The 15,579-nt window shown below is 43.1% G+C and overlaps 1 protein-coding gene across 1 annotated transcript in view; it reads right to left on the reverse strand.

Annotated features, from left to right (window-relative positions):
* The window catches only part of crb2a (crumbs cell polarity complex component 2a), a 37,270-nt gene extending 23,989 nt beyond the window's left edge, over window positions 1-13,281 (reverse strand). Inside the window, exons 1-3 of the mRNA XM_029280318.2 lie at window positions 13,068-13,281; window positions 2,605-3,297; window positions 1,124-1,319 (exon numbers count right to left, since the gene is read on the reverse strand). Coding sequence (XP_029136151.1) covers window positions 1,124-1,319; window positions 2,605-3,297; window positions 13,068-13,134 — 956 coding nt within the window. The 5' untranslated portion in view covers window positions 13,135-13,281. The remainder of the gene's footprint in view (window positions 1-1,123; window positions 1,320-2,604; window positions 3,298-13,067) is intronic.
* Between the last annotated feature and the right edge of the window lie 2,298 nt (window positions 13,282-15,579).

Consider the following 15,579-nt stretch of genomic DNA (forward strand, 5'->3'; position numbering starts at 1 on the left):
TTAAAATAAAAAAGTTTTTAAAAAAGCATGTTCGACTGAGTCACATAAAGCGCCAATATTCTGAATATTAAAAAGCCTCTACATTCAGGCATTTTAACAGTCAAATTTATTTTTTCATTTGAATTCTCATAGCTGCTACCAAAGATGCTAAGCAGCACAACAAGAGTGAGTGCTGTTAGATGGGTCCCCGAAAGTTTCATTTCAAAATGTTTAGATTAAACATGGTCAACCCTGAGGGCCCCCTACTCAAGCAGTTGCCTGCGTTGCCTGTTGACAAGCAGCGCCTCTGGGTAAAGGTCTATTCTGTGATTTTGATCTGCTGACTTGACATCAAGCAGACATCTTGTAGGCGTTTCCTGTCAATCGAAGTGACCATGACATGAAATCTGCATTTCTTGAATCACTGAACAGAGAAATGAGCTTTAGAGATGCAAACTGTTTTTGTACCAGGCTGTAAATATATTTAATGCATGTTGCATGTTCTCCTTGTGCATGTGTGGGTTCTCTCTGGGTACTCCAGCTTCCTCCCACAGTCCAAACACATGCTCGTTAGGTTAACTGGAGACTCTGAATTGCCCGTAGGTGTGAATGTGAGTGTAGCTGGTTGTCTGTCTCTAAATGTCAGCCCTGTGATTGGCTGGTGAACAGTCAGGGTATAAGCGAACGGGAAAAGCAGTGTAGACAATGTATGGATGGATAAATGTTTGGGGACTGACACACTGCAGTAGACAGCCTCTAGTGGACACAAGAGGAACTGCAGTTTTTGGTGCTTCTGCTTTAGTTTCCTTTTTTACAGCACGTGAGGTTGCTGCTTAGTAGAAAAGTTTAATTCTGGTATGTGTGCAAATTCTGTCCTAACAAAGACATTCCTGGGATGTTTTTATGTGAGAGACGGATTATGAGACTTTGAGCCCCCACATAAAAGAGCCAGCAGCCCCCCCCACCCCCACCCCCCGGTGAACGTGTGGAGTTGTACACCCAAATATCCCACAGAAACACGTTGTTTTTTAGAGTCAATAAGAAGGTAAGACCTTGACTGAACCCAAAAAAATCAGTTCATCACAGAAGTTTTATCTTTTAAAAACCCATCCAGGCGAACCTGTTTGATCTCCTGTACACTCACCTGTTGACCATGTCATGACACACTGCTCCGTTCTGACAGGGCTCACTGGCACACTCATCAACGTCCACCTCACAGTCGACGCCATCGAACCCGGGAGGACACTCGCAGGTGTACATGCCGATGAGGTCGTGGCAGGTCGCTCTGTTACGGCAGGGACTTGACTCACACTCGTCGATCTCCAGCTCACAGTTTATTCCTGAAGGGGGAGTTAGGACAAAATGAAATGATGCTAAATGTTACAAAAACAGCCAGTCCTCTTTGTGTCTGTTCTGAGCTGATAACGTCTTTCTGAACGGACTGACTGAGTGACAGGTGGGAATGCAGAGCTGCTGATCTGACCGTAACACACTCTGATAACATGGAGCTCCTCTGACACTGAGCAGGCTGCGCAGAAAGAACCCAGTGTAAGAAAAGCAAGACGAGAGTGTTTCCCCCTCTCTGCGTTATCTGAGCCGCTGATAAGAGAACATCTTAGTGAGCTCTTAAAATACTTCTCGTGCTCCGTTTATCAGGAACAAACTAAACACTGTGGGATTAACAAACCAAGGAGCGAGACGTAGAGGAGAGAATGAAGTCTGTCAGTGAGCAGAAAGTGTCTCACCGCTGAGGAGATGATTCATCATGACACATAATAAATATTTACAACCGTGCAGTCTTCATGCAGATAATAAAGCTGCTTGATACTGTGAATATGTTTAATTACACATAATGTTGCTCTCTGTCATTTAGGTTGGCATCTTGAATTTCCTCAACCTTGCCAACAGGGAATTGTCAAGCTAGCCCTATCTATAAAGGAACTGAACATCAGTACAAAGTCACAGATATTTAGACTCTTTGTCGGGTTTAAAACATCCTTAAAGGTGATTATTTATAGGTGATGATCCAGCAGATGTCGCCCTTGAGCACCAGCATGAAACCAAAATAACTCGAGCTGCATTGTTGTGTTAGCATGCTATTGCTAATTATGGTCGTATCTTCACACTGCATGTCAGTTTACCCGAAATGAGCGTGATCTAGAAACAAAGTTAAGCAGTGAGGACAGTATGTTATTCTTCTTTTCTCTAGTCCCTCAATTAAACAACTTTTATAAGCGAAGATAGGACTCTGAAAACTCTGAAAACATCACAGACAGTGAGACTCGGGTGTCACACCCATTGTAGACAGTCATGACTCACAGAGTTATTTTCAGAGGATATACTTGATTTCTGCTACATTTAAGTGTGAAAAATCGCATATAAAGCCTTTAAACAGTTACTGTATGTTTGAGGAGTCTGCGTTTTCAAACATCCATAAAACTTTTTCCCTGCCAGCCTCCCTGTTAGTTATCTACCTGAAATTTGGGTGAGCTGATGTGAGAACACAGCAGGAAATATTCAGGCTAGACTAGAGGGAGGGATAGACGGACCACAGACTGGATGGATGCGACCGATGCGTTCTCTTTGCAGTGTGCAGTTTGGGTAATGTGCAAAATTTGTACGTACCTGCGAATCCCAGCAGGCACTCACACTCGTAGTGGTCCTTCTCGTTGATGCAGGTGGCGTTGTTCTCACAGGGTCGTGATGCACACTCGTTGATGTCGATCTCACAGTTATAACCCTGAAACCCGGGCACGCAGAAGCAGTGGAACTCTGCCATTCCGTCCACACATATAGCTCCGTTCTGACAGGGCTCTGATGAACACTCATTCACGTCCTCCTCGCAGGTGTTTCCCTCGAACCCGGGTGCACAGTGACACTCAAACCCCTCCGGTCTGAGTACGCAGGTCCCGTTGTTCCTGCACGGTTCATCGATACAGTCTGTCACATGAGTCCTGCAGTCCCGTCCTCCGTAACCTTCAGGACACCTGCAGAAGTATCCGTTCAGTCGGTCCACACACAGCGAGCGAGGCTCAGAACACGGGTTACTCTCACACTCGTTCACCTCCTCTGTGCAGTTATCACCTGTCAGACCCTCCGGACAGGTGCAGTGGTACTCGGTGGTGCCCGGGACGCTGGTGCAGTTCTCACATGGAGCGAAGGAGCAGGCGTCGTAGGGTTCATCACAGTTCTTACCCATGAATCTGACCTCCCCTCTGGGACAGATGCAGGCGTAGTCGTCCAAGTTGTCCACACAGGAAGCTCCGTTCTGACAGGGGGCGGACAAACAACTGTCTGACGTGGCGTTACACAGGATTCCTGGAAGACAAAGGAAAGATTATTCATTTATGCATGTTGAATACAAGACCTTCCAACCCAGGAAGGGCTCAGGACACGATGTCTCCAGCAGTCTGAGAAAATGAAGGCGTCATAGCATGCTCTGCTTGTTTTCCAATCAAACCAATGGACATCATCAATTTGGTTATAAACACCATCTTGTTTTTTTTGAGCTAGAAGTGACCATATTTGGACGAGAGGTTAAGTTCAGTGACTGAATGAGCTGATTGAGATGACACCTAGCATACGTCTAGCAGCTTCAACCTGTCACTCAAAGAGGCCACGCCCCCTAATTCTACATCCCTTTGAGCCTTAATATATTGTAAACAGGTAAGCTGTATAAACATTCAGCCCGTATAGTTGAAGAGAGAAATGAGCTCTAGAGACCCAAACTGTTTTTGTACCAGGGTGTAAACATGTTTATTTTAACATGGAGCTCTATGGAGACTGACTCACTGCAGGAGACGGACTCTAGTGGACACTGGAGGAACTGCAGCTGTAAAGTTGAACATTTTAACATAGGGCTCTATGGGGACTGACTCACTGCAGGAGACAGACTCTAGTGGATACTGTCACTTTTGTTTTCATGAGATTAGTGCGATGGCAGATGTGACCAAACTAGCGCTGGTGCTAACGTTGCTAACTGACTTTTTACATGCTCACACATACATACACCTGATTTACAATATACAAACTGTGAAAGTTTTTTCATCTTCTCCTTGGGAATTGTAGAATAATTTGAAAGAAAACATTATGAACTGTTAGTTATTGTCACCTTCAGTCTGAATTATGACCTGCAGGTGACTTGGACACGTAATGACACCATGGTTCATGTTAGGTCCTTCACATGACTAACAGGGGGCTGCTGGGAACATTTTAAAATGTCTCCATTCAGCAGCAACAAACAAGTGGATGAACTGAAATGACCAAGTGTGCCTGCCATTTAAACCTGTTACACTCATTCCTTCTGACATGCACGTAATCTGCTCACACTCCTCCTTGGCACTGATGTCCAGGAGTGTTAAACCCTCACACACGAACACACACCCACGAGCTATTTAGCTAAACCCTCTCACACACACACACTGTACGACTAAACCCTCACACGTGTCACAGTGTCTTTTGTTCATGCGTAGTCTTAACTCACCCTGGTCCAGCTTTTACTGTGACTAGACAGAGGTGCAAAATACTGCAGTTCCACTGGTGTCCACTTAAGTTTGTCTCCAAACAATGAATCGATCTCCATAGAGTCCCATGTTAATAAGTCAAACTTGTTTACAGCAGGGTACAAAAAGGGTTTTGGTCTCTAAAGCTAATTTCTTAGTTGTAACACTGTGTGAGGGCTGTTGTTTTATATCGTGTTGTATGATCACATTAGCAATAAGAGTTTAGTATACATTTGCATAATTAGGGGCGTGGTCCAGTTGAGTGACATATAGGAACGTTATAACTGTTTGCCAGGAGGCTTAAGGCCCGCCTCAGCTCCACCTTTTTGTCTGCTTCTATATAAGTTTGGTAGAGTCAGTATTTACAATATGGCGACTAACATTGGGCTCGACGTCCATGTTTTATACATTTTTTTAAATAGACGTTTTGACAGTTGAAATTGCGGAATGTGCCTTTAAGATTTACAGTGTTGCTAAGTTTCTAGGGAAGCGACGTCACTAGAGGACATCTTGTTTTTAGCCTTAAGGTTTAGTTTGTCATCGACTGATGTCTGACACCGAGCTCCTTGTTTCCTTTTGTCTCTCAGCTCAACAGTGACATGACGAGAGGTTTGTCGACATGATTTTGCTCATGTTTGATAAAATAGAAGTCTGTGATAAACAGTGAGCATTGTGGAAACCACCAACGAGCATTGAAGTCAAGACCACGGTAACCAAGACCAAGACATGTGCTCAGAGACCAAGACAAGACCAAGATATTAAGGGGTTGAGATCAAGTCAAGGCCAAGACCAAGTACGAGGCAGAACGAGACAGAGACCATAAATTTCGATTTAAAAAAATCATCACCTTGTGTTTAGGGGACGTATCTCTCACAATCGTAACACCGGGAAGGTTATGGCTGTAACCGGGAGATAAAAATCAAACTACAAATAAATTGAAGTTATTTGTTCTTTTAGAAAGAGGCGCTTCTAATCACAGTAATGACGTGGAACAATAGCCAATCAGTGGTGGTCTAGACCGGTCTTGATTTGAAATCAGGAGTCCGCCCAGTCTGAGACAAGGCCGAGTAAAAATGCTTTCGATTCTGAGGTTGAGACCTTGAAAAAGTGGTCTCGAGACCGGTCTTGTGTACTGCAACACTACCCCAGCCCCGTGTGAATGTGCACTTTTGGCTAACTTACTGTCTCCAACGCTCTCCAAAATGCCGTTAGCCAAGCACCAGGCACGAACCCAAACCGTTACAGCGTCAATAACAGTGATCCTGTGTTGACCCTTTTTCAGTGTTTTAGAAAATAGAAACACAGGTTCTCCTCAATATCGCGCAACAACGTTAGAGTATCTGCAGATCAAAAATCAGAGTTCAGTATATTTATTGTGAACTTAATGATGGAGTCCAGGAGCAGTTTTCTCCCAACAACAGAACTTCAGAGTGGATATAAACCTGCACAGTTCTGTGGGAAAGACGCACCTGTATGGCTATGTTTCCTGGTAGGACTGTGGGTCTTTGACAAATCTGTTCCCATGAACCCAAAGTCTCTGAATCTGTCCATGGCCTCCAGGGGTCGCTGTTGGTAATTGTCAGTGTTGTTTCACAAAGACGTATGAGGCAACAAGTTTCCTCTGTTAATGAACGTTGGGTTCGTTCTTCTGTTACATAAATTAATTGTTTTTTGTCTCAATTAGCTTGAAGCCAGAGTAAATAATGACCATACTGTATTGTCCTCCATGAATAACCTCTCTCAGCCTGGGGGGGGGGCATTCTGTTTGTCATTTCACAGTGGAATTAAACACTTTAATTTGAAGGGGGGTTGACGAAAAAAAATCACAATACTCACGCTGTCTCCCCCCACCAGCAGATGCCATGAGGTCTGTGTGGAAACGCTCCACATTCCTGTTATTAGGCCAGTCTACACCCCCCCACCATCAGCCTCCCAGCCACCCCACACTTTGATCAGAGCCCTGTTTCCAAATTCTCACTGAAGTGGAAGTTATTAACAGTGAAGGGAGTTATGGAGGGGCAGGGGGGCAGGGAGAGAATATTTAATGAGGAACTTCAGTGTTAGAGAGGGTCACTGTTTATTCATAGAAAAGGTCTGACGTTATTCGGAGCCTAACGGGGATCAAATCGGAGCGTTATGTCGTTTGACTCAGAGTTCAACCCTGAGTGAAGATCAGGAGAAGGCCCTTTCTGAGACCGAGGACAGACGGTAAAGTCCAGTCCTTTAAGTCTTTTGAAGTCTACTTTAGGACCCTGAAAATGTTTGTCAAACAGCTCAACTCCGGGCGATGGAGTCATACATCAACAGCAAATTTCTGCAAACGTTAACGGCAACTTTGACCATGTCACATTGGCCATTTCCTCTTTTTTCCAGTTCCAGTGGGGTCCAATGTATTGAGAGAGATCCTAGGTTTATCAGGATTATATAAAATGACCACAACATCTGAACACCTCATGACGTGGTGATAATGATGTGTGTTGGTAGAGTCACAGAAACATGGGAATGCAAAGTAAACTGGGATTTTTTGGTTGTGGTTGCTGACTCTGACCACAAGTCAAGTGTCTGCCATTCCTGGACCACTTGGGTTGCTTTTTTGGGTTTATTGGTTTGTCAAAAACAAAAAAAATTACACAGATGAGACGGTGGTTCAAGTCAACATAACACAACATTATTTGGTGTAACATAACATAACGTATAATGTATTCTAAGTACTGAATCAATGCATGAAAAGGGAAACAGTTCCTTCTTTCTTCAAGTCAAGTATTGAGTCAAGTTGAAGCCCTGACCCCTAACCCTAACCTGTCAAGTCATCTCATATAACATCTAGCAACATAACGCCTTAGCGTAACTTAACCTAATGTTCAGTTACGTTACATGACTAAACATGTTGGTCTACTTTGGACTAAAAGTTCTTTTTTTTAACTGCCTCATCCAAACCAAGTTGTTTCAGTCAGACGAGCTGTCTTCATCTTACACCAGCACTTTTCATTGTTACTGTTTCCACTTTGAGGGCTTGTATTTTTTAATTTATGTTCCACCACAAAAACACGTTTGGATTTGTTAGGTTGTTTCAATGCAACTTTCATTGATGGCACTCCCTCATAATTTTATTTATGACCAAGAGCAGCTCACAACTCAGGAAGTCTTTAGACCTCCATCAGTCAGTCACAGAGGAACACAGTGGTTACCCCTCAGTTACAGAGTCGTTACTGATTACACTAGTCATAGAAATACTTTCGGCTGTCAACTTAATCACATTTTCCCATTTTTACAATGGGAAAAAACTGGTTGTTTCCATCAGTTAACAGTGATGTGCATTGTTAAATAATCTCTCCTGCAGACATCAGGCGATGTTTCTAAATGGACTTCATTCTCTTTAGTACATATGTGATTGTCAATTACATGCAGATAACATGAAGCCCTGAATAAATAAAAAAAAAACAATGTAATAAAAAGTACAGTTTGCGTCATGCTGAGATTACATGGGAGCGTGCAACTCAGTCAGACGTTTTCTGTTGTAGATGTTCTAAATCTACATTCTTTATTCTGCGTGAAATTATAGATTATGATCAGAGATGATTGGATTGATTAAAGGGATGATCGGCTGTCTTTGGACCACTCTCTCTCTCTCTCTCTCTCTCTCTCTCTCTCACTTTCTTCTAGCTGCTGGTCTCTCATCCAGACTTTGATTTGGATGATCGCCTTTGTGTGAAGTCCCTAGGTGACATGGTTTTTAGTCTATCTGACCTAGAGATGAACCTCTTCTCTGTGACTTAACCTGACCTTTGGTCCATGTTTACCCCTATTTAAATGTTATTCTTGGACTTATTCCTCATCTGAATCAAAGGTCTAAGGAGAAAGCAGGTCGTGTGCTGTGCAGACGGTAAAGCCAGCCTTCCAGGAAAGGAAAGTTTTACCTCTGTGGCCCAGCAACACCTTTTTAGACGCAGTAGGTTGTTGTTTTTTCTAATTGTGACTGACGTGTTTTCTCCCCTCAGTCCGCAGACACTAAATGTGTTTGAACCACACAGATTACAGTGGTCAGTAGTAGACCGTTTGCCACCTGCAGACAGGTAGAGTCCCAGGTGGCTGTGGACGGTTCAGATCAGGTTCTGCTGGATGAAAGAGGGAGCTCAGGATAAACATGTTAATTGAGCGAGGTGATGATCCTTTTGCTTGCTTGATAAGAAACTTAACTCGAGGTTGGTTGTGTCAAACATCAAGTCAAACAGGAACACTGTCCAATCAAGGGTCCTTAAGGACTGAATGTTTTCAGCTCTTTATTTAAACCGCAAACTGAATTAATACACAAGTATATTTAATAAATCATACAAATAAAAATCAACTCTACGCTGAATCAGGTATACTTTCACCTTTCCAAACCACATTATGTATCTAAATAGATTCAGATGCAAGAATATCTGCAAGTAAATGTATTTCATTACATGGTATCAGTTTTGAACTTTATGATTTGTTATCAGCCAATTTTTTATTTTGTGGTGTTCCTCAAGGCTCGAGTCTTGGGCCACTTTTCTTTTTTTTTTTACTGTACTTAAAGGCTTGCTTTCTTTAACTTTACTTTTACATGACCTCTCACACTATTAAACCATCTGGGCACTCAAGAATTTCCAAGATGAGGAAAGCTAACTTATTATGCGCTTCACCCTCAAATCTGTCCATTTTGTCTGGGAAAAACTTACCACAACAATGATTATCACTGTAACGCTACACAATAAGTCATTATCTTTGAACAACAAACTGCAATGTGCAAATACTGGTGCAGTAGCATACTTTATATAGAGTATCATTCAAGTCTGATAATGGGACAGGATTTGATTTTCCTGAATTATTCACACAGAGTCTAACAACTCTGCCAGGATTTGATGGACATATAAATTAATACTAATGCCTACTCAGAACAGTTTACTGGTTTTGATGAGGGAATAAGAGGGCAGAACGGTGAGGTATTCACAAACAAGAAAGTCATGCAGTATTAAGATGATATGCCCTTCATGCGTTCAAGACTCCTCCTCAGTTCAGACAAACTGTTCGTGCAGCTGATTGGATCAAATTATTATCAAGGAGGGATGTTGGTGTTTCATGTGAGGACAACGGACTCACTAATTTATCAACTCTGTGAACTCTTGAAGGATTCAAAAGTTGGGACCCAGGTAAGTCTGCATCTTGATTTAACCTTGAAATCTATCTTCCATTTTCTTTACTGTTTAGGTCGTTTGGGGTCTTGGGGTGGCTAGTGCAGATCCCAGCTTTCATTGAGCGAGTGGCTGGGTACAACCTGGACAGTCCATCACAGGGCTGACATATTGAGACCAGACAACTAGCCACACTCACATTCACCCCTACAGGCAATTTAGAGTCCCTAACGAGCATGTTTGGACTGTGGGAGGAAGCCAAAGTATCTGGAGGGGACCCTAGCATACAAAGAGAACATACGAACTCCACACAGAAAGGCACCCACCCACCTGGGGACTCGAACCAGGTACCTTCAGCGCTAACCACTGCACCACCTTGCAGCCCTTAAATTGTACTTTTCTGTGATATTCGTCATACTTTCAGATTTTTTTTAGATTTTATGATCTTGTCCCTTTTGATCCCTGTCTTCTCTGTGTCCTCTACCAAGGCCTGCTCTTCAATTGACTTTCCCTCCCCCCCCCCTTTCACCCGAGCAGGTTTGATGACCTCCCTGACCTCTGGAGTGTTTCTCAGTAGTAATCCTTCGGGCCTCTTTGGGACAATCTGCCCCTCTGCTCGTCTAATCTCCTTGTGGCAGGATACCTGCACAGATTACCGCTCCGAGCTGCACAGAGCATGTGTCACCTCTGTCACCTCTTGTCCGTCTCCATCACATGATCTCATTCTTCTGCTTCCTTTAATTGAATCGGCTCTACCTAATAAAACCCTCATGAAACATGGCAGACACTTTCAGCGCACACATTTTACTGTTGTGACTAAGTTGACTGTTAAGAGACAATCAGACACAAGAGGATACACTGGAACAAACACTGCATGGAAAAAAATGCTGCTCTCTGATTGAATCACATCAAGTTAAAATGGTCTACTAGTTAGGATGAACCCGTTGTAACCAAACAATCAAATAATGCACCTCGGATTTAGTGTGGCAGAACTTAAAACAGAACTCCCAGAGAGCTGCTGACACAGGGCGCTGGTGTTTTGTCTTTTTGCCAAACCATTATAGGTCTCACTATAACTCTTACCATAACCTCAGAAGGCTTCACTACAAAAAGACGATTTGATGGTGGTTAACATCACAACAAAACAAATAATTGACTCCTTCTCCAGCCCACCAACCTCTCTCAATCAAGACTTTACGGCTAAAGGCAGGTTTAAAGGATCAATCAGTAAGATGTGTAGTGAGTGAAATGATAAAGTGACCTTACTATATGATCAGACATTAAGGGAACATGCTATGTTGAAGTGCTGGCTTCTCTGACAACAATGCAGCAGCCAGTATGTCCTCCTTCTAACTTTAGATTCTGGTCCTGAATGATCTGGATTTGTTTGGACCAGAGAAGGTAGGCGGTTTTAAGACACCCCCCATGCAGCCGTTTTGGACGCCCCTCGGTTTGCCAGATATGAGAGCAGTTACCAGGTCAAACCAACAGGTGTTGCAGTGATGGAAGCAGCAAGAGAAGTGGTTCAGATAGAAGTGATTGTACTCGACCTAAAAAGCCTCTGCATGTTTCTAATAAGCTCCACGAGCAGAAACGTGCTCAAACTAGGATCAATATTGGAGATGCTTTTGAAAAATGGAGAGAGGTTAGAACCCAGAAAGGTTTACAGACCGATGCAGAGCTGGATAAACACTGAAGCTTCAGTGTCCACCACATGGCGACCTGTGTGAGCATCGACTCTAGAGAGGAGGGAGGAGCTAGATTTTTGCTTCTGCATTAAATCTACGCCGAAGGTTCACATAGTCTTTTACTTACAGAGAAGCCAACGCACCTAGCCTGACGTTCACCTCCTCCAAAATGTAACTACATGTCGAAACAACTCAACCTTCAGCCCTGTGATTCGACCGGTTAGAATCGTATGTTCTGTTTTTACAACATTTATGCCATTGCCGCCGTTTTCACATTTCTGCAGCAAGAAGAACACTAAAGGCCAGTAATCTATAATCAACATTTATCAGCTCCAAGTCAAACAAAAGACGCTCGGTTCAGTCGCCATGGTTTCCACAAACAAGCAGAGAGTGTTGCATAAACCAGAAACTGGCGAAATAAAAAGCACAAAAATCGAAATACCAACATTTCAGTATTGAAGAGCTACCCAGTAACGCACAAGGAGGTAGTGGTCAAGACGGCGCCGCTCACTACAGCATACATTCAACACCAACCAGGATTACAGCAACATAAAAAGGAAAATCATATCAGTTTAAAAAGGTGCTGTCACACTTTGATGAGGCTCCTAAATCACAACTCAACGAGTGTTTGGTGTTTTCTCTGCAACATTCTGTCACTTGGTACAAATGTGAGAGTCCATGCTTCCACTGAGTTTGATCAATCTCTTCTATCAGATAGCAAACTTTTAAAAAAACTCAAAGTAAAGAGACGTTCAGTGACCTGGTTGTGCGTCTCGAGTCACGCACAGTCGCTCATGAATGAGCTGATCTCATCCCTGTTTGTTCTGTGTGAGTATGCATGACTGAGGAGCGCCGATTCACAGCCAGTCATGTGTCTAATGCAACACAATGGGAGAGTGAAAACATGAAATAAAGTTCCACTTAAACCACGCCTTCTCGCGTCAACCATCCAATCAAACAGCAGCTTCTACGGATTAAAGTTCAGAGTTTGACAACTTCAGTTTCAGTGACTTTGCTCTGTTAATTTTACATTTTAAACCAAATAGACAGTTCCAAGTTTGAACTGCTGACCTTGCTGCTTTAATCTTAATTGTTCTTATTTTTCATGAACACATATTTCCACCTAGTTGTACATCATTGCACCTTTAAATTCAATATAAAAAATTGGCTTAATTTCATCCAAACTTTGTTTTATCGATCAGCCTGACTTCTTTGTTTCTGATTGTCCTTCATGCTTCTGCACCGGTGCCAATGAGGGTTGAGACTTTTCCAAGGCTTTAAATGGTTTATTGATGATGCTGATGATCGTAGTATCCTCCTTAATTATCCCAAAAATTCCCAGTGACAATAACACCCCGTCCTCCAAAACTAGTTTGCATCTACTTGAGTCTGTGGGAGCACAAACCGGTCCCTCCTCCCAGAATGCACTTGTGCCTCTTTGTTGGAGGAGCAGCATCTCTGAGAGCTGCTCCTCACTCTCCTCCTCTGGACTCTATACATGACATTATTCCAGCACTGAGAGGTTTGTTTTAATTACAGAGAGTATAGGGTGAGAAAACTGCTCCTAATGTGGCCGTGTTAAATCTTCTCCTGCAGCCTGTTGCTTTCACAGAAACAGGATTAAACTTTAAACTCTCAAACTCACAATCACAGAGAGATTTTCTGGGGATTTGCACGGCGCAGACTGAGTTTCCCTCCAGGACACAGAAATGATCAAAAGTATCAGAGAAGTGTTTTTGACTCACCCCATTTGAACATCATCATGGTCAGCAGCAGAGTCTTCAGGTTCAGGTGAACTTTTCCCAGCTCCATGATGAAACCCCTGAACAGGAGGAGCACAGTGAATCTGCAGGAATCAGGGATCCTAAAGTCCTGACATGCTGCTGACGGTGGGAGAAGCTCCTCTGTGGGTGTCCGCTCTGTGTTCAGGATGTGGCATACTGCTCCGTCTGTGTTCGAGCTCTAATGAAGAGAAGTGACACAGACAGCCCTCCCTGCTCCAAACGCGGAGTCTAATCAGCCGTGAGAGCCGAGAGACGGGAGGAAAACACGAGCTGGACCTACACCTGCTGCTCGCACTGAACGAGAGAACACACTCTGCGTGAAGACTGGAGAGAGTGGGAGGATTAATAAAGCTATCAGGCATCACTCACTTCAGGTTCATGATGTTTGAGCCTCAACAGCAGAATGAAGATGGAGCACACTTTAAAGAGTTCCAGGTTTTTCTACTTTAAAGTGGAAGAAAAGAAAAACTGGATTTTGCTGAACCACATCGATAATAAAACTAATAAGTTCAACTTTCAGTTTGTCAGTATTGCATGAACACAGTTCCTGAAACTCTGTTTGTCCAAAACTGCACACTTAAAAAAACAACATAAAGACAAAATAGAAAACACCGTGCAGCTCTTACAAAAGTTAGCACGACATTCAACAACATATAAATCCTTCTCCTCTGCAATTGCCTCCTCGTCCTCCTTCTCCTGTTTCTCAGTTTCTTCTTTCTCCTTCATTTCCCTTTCTTCATCCTCCTCTTTCTCCCTCTTCACTTCCTCTTCCTCCTTCTCCTCTTTCTCAGCATCTTTCTGCCGTTTTCTGATTTCCATCCTTCCTCTGTCTCTTTTGCCTCTTTCTACTCTGCTTCCTCCTTCTCCTCTTCCTCCTATAACTCAAACTGGTCAAATCAGTCAGTCTGAACCATCAGCTTGGCGTTGTGCTGAATCTTTACGCTCCAGTTAATCCAGTCCAGGTTTTGGTCCCCGGCTCATCAGCAGCATTAGCGACTCTTTATCGGGGAGCTTAGCAGCCAGGCATCAATCACTTAGCCTGTTAGGGTGAGGGTCAGGGTCAGCCTAACCCCCCCCCCCCCCCCCGGAAAGCAAAAGGAATTATCAGCTGATCTTAGCGTCGTCTGTCCACTGAATTGAAGCCCCCCATGACTGAAGCCCCCCATGACTGTGTTATATTAAACAAGTTACAAGTACTTAACACACACACACACACACACACACACACACACACACACACACACACACACACACACACACAGTCAATATGAGATCCCTGCTCATACTCTGGATGCAAACTCACAATATGCACATCCAGGAATATTTTAGCTTCACCTGTTCAACGGGAGGAGGCTGAGGCACGCTGTCCATTTGTATATACACTTTATGGTGAGAAGTCACCCAGGACACATTGAGGCCACATACTGAGGTGGTCTGGCCCGCATTTGTCCTCATATTATGTCAAGCTTGTGAAGAGGTAGTTTGTGCATCAGCGGAGACGGAAGACGATGTACCAATGATTTATTCTGCACGAGGAACACAAGCCCCCCCCCCCCCCCCCCCCCCCCAGGCTGCATGTGATCCGTGGATTGATACAGTATTTATCAGCATGGTGTAAAATACAAGACAAGTCACTAAATCCCTGTGCAGAGAGTCTCAGGGAAAAGAGGCCGTGTGTTTGAGAAGTTTGTGTGTAGGCGACAGATTGTATTTGTTTATTATATTATCTCATTTAACAATGAAACATGACCAGTGACTATGAGGTAAACTAAACTGTGTTCAGAGGAGTTGGACATCTTGAGATCATTTCTGGACGCAACAGATTAAATGCTGTTATCAATATGAGTCAGAGCAGAGTTGGTTGTTTTCTTCCAGTAATGAATTGGTTTTGTGAGCTGAACACACCATGATTCAGAGAGGACGGCTACAGATCGGATGTTTTGTCCTTCACAGCTTCTTCTCTAATCTGAACCGATAACAGAGCAGAGAAAACCACCGACAACGCACATGTTTTTAACAGTAATCTGACAACAATTCCTTACGTCAGGCTATTCTTTGCAGTCAGCGACAAGTTTCCTGTTAATCACAGTTAACGTTATTTAAGTGGGATCTTTCAAAATCAGGGTTTAAAGTGCTTAAACAAGAAAAAAAAAACATAAAACCCTGATAAGGCCGCTTGGATTGATCCTTGATCCAGAACATATATGTAACTCTCTACGGGCCTGCTGGTAATTCATTTTTAAAAACACAATTTGTTTTTGCTTTTCTAATTTTGACGTCATTAGGAAATTTGTGGTGAAGAGATTTTTCACAGACTTGTTTAGTGAAATGTGATAAACTGTCTCTAAAACTCTTAGGACTTCCTGTATTGCTGAATTTCTTTTCCCTTGCCAGTTTTTTACTTAAAATTAATTAACGTATTAATCGATCAGTGACTCAAACATGTCACATAAACCCTTTTCAAACATACAGA

The sequence above is a fragment of the Labrus bergylta genome, chromosome 17 (assembly GCF_963930695.1).
Source record: "Labrus bergylta chromosome 17, fLabBer1.1, whole genome shotgun sequence".
Lineage (NCBI taxonomy): Eukaryota > Metazoa > Chordata > Actinopteri > Labriformes > Labridae > Labrus > Labrus bergylta.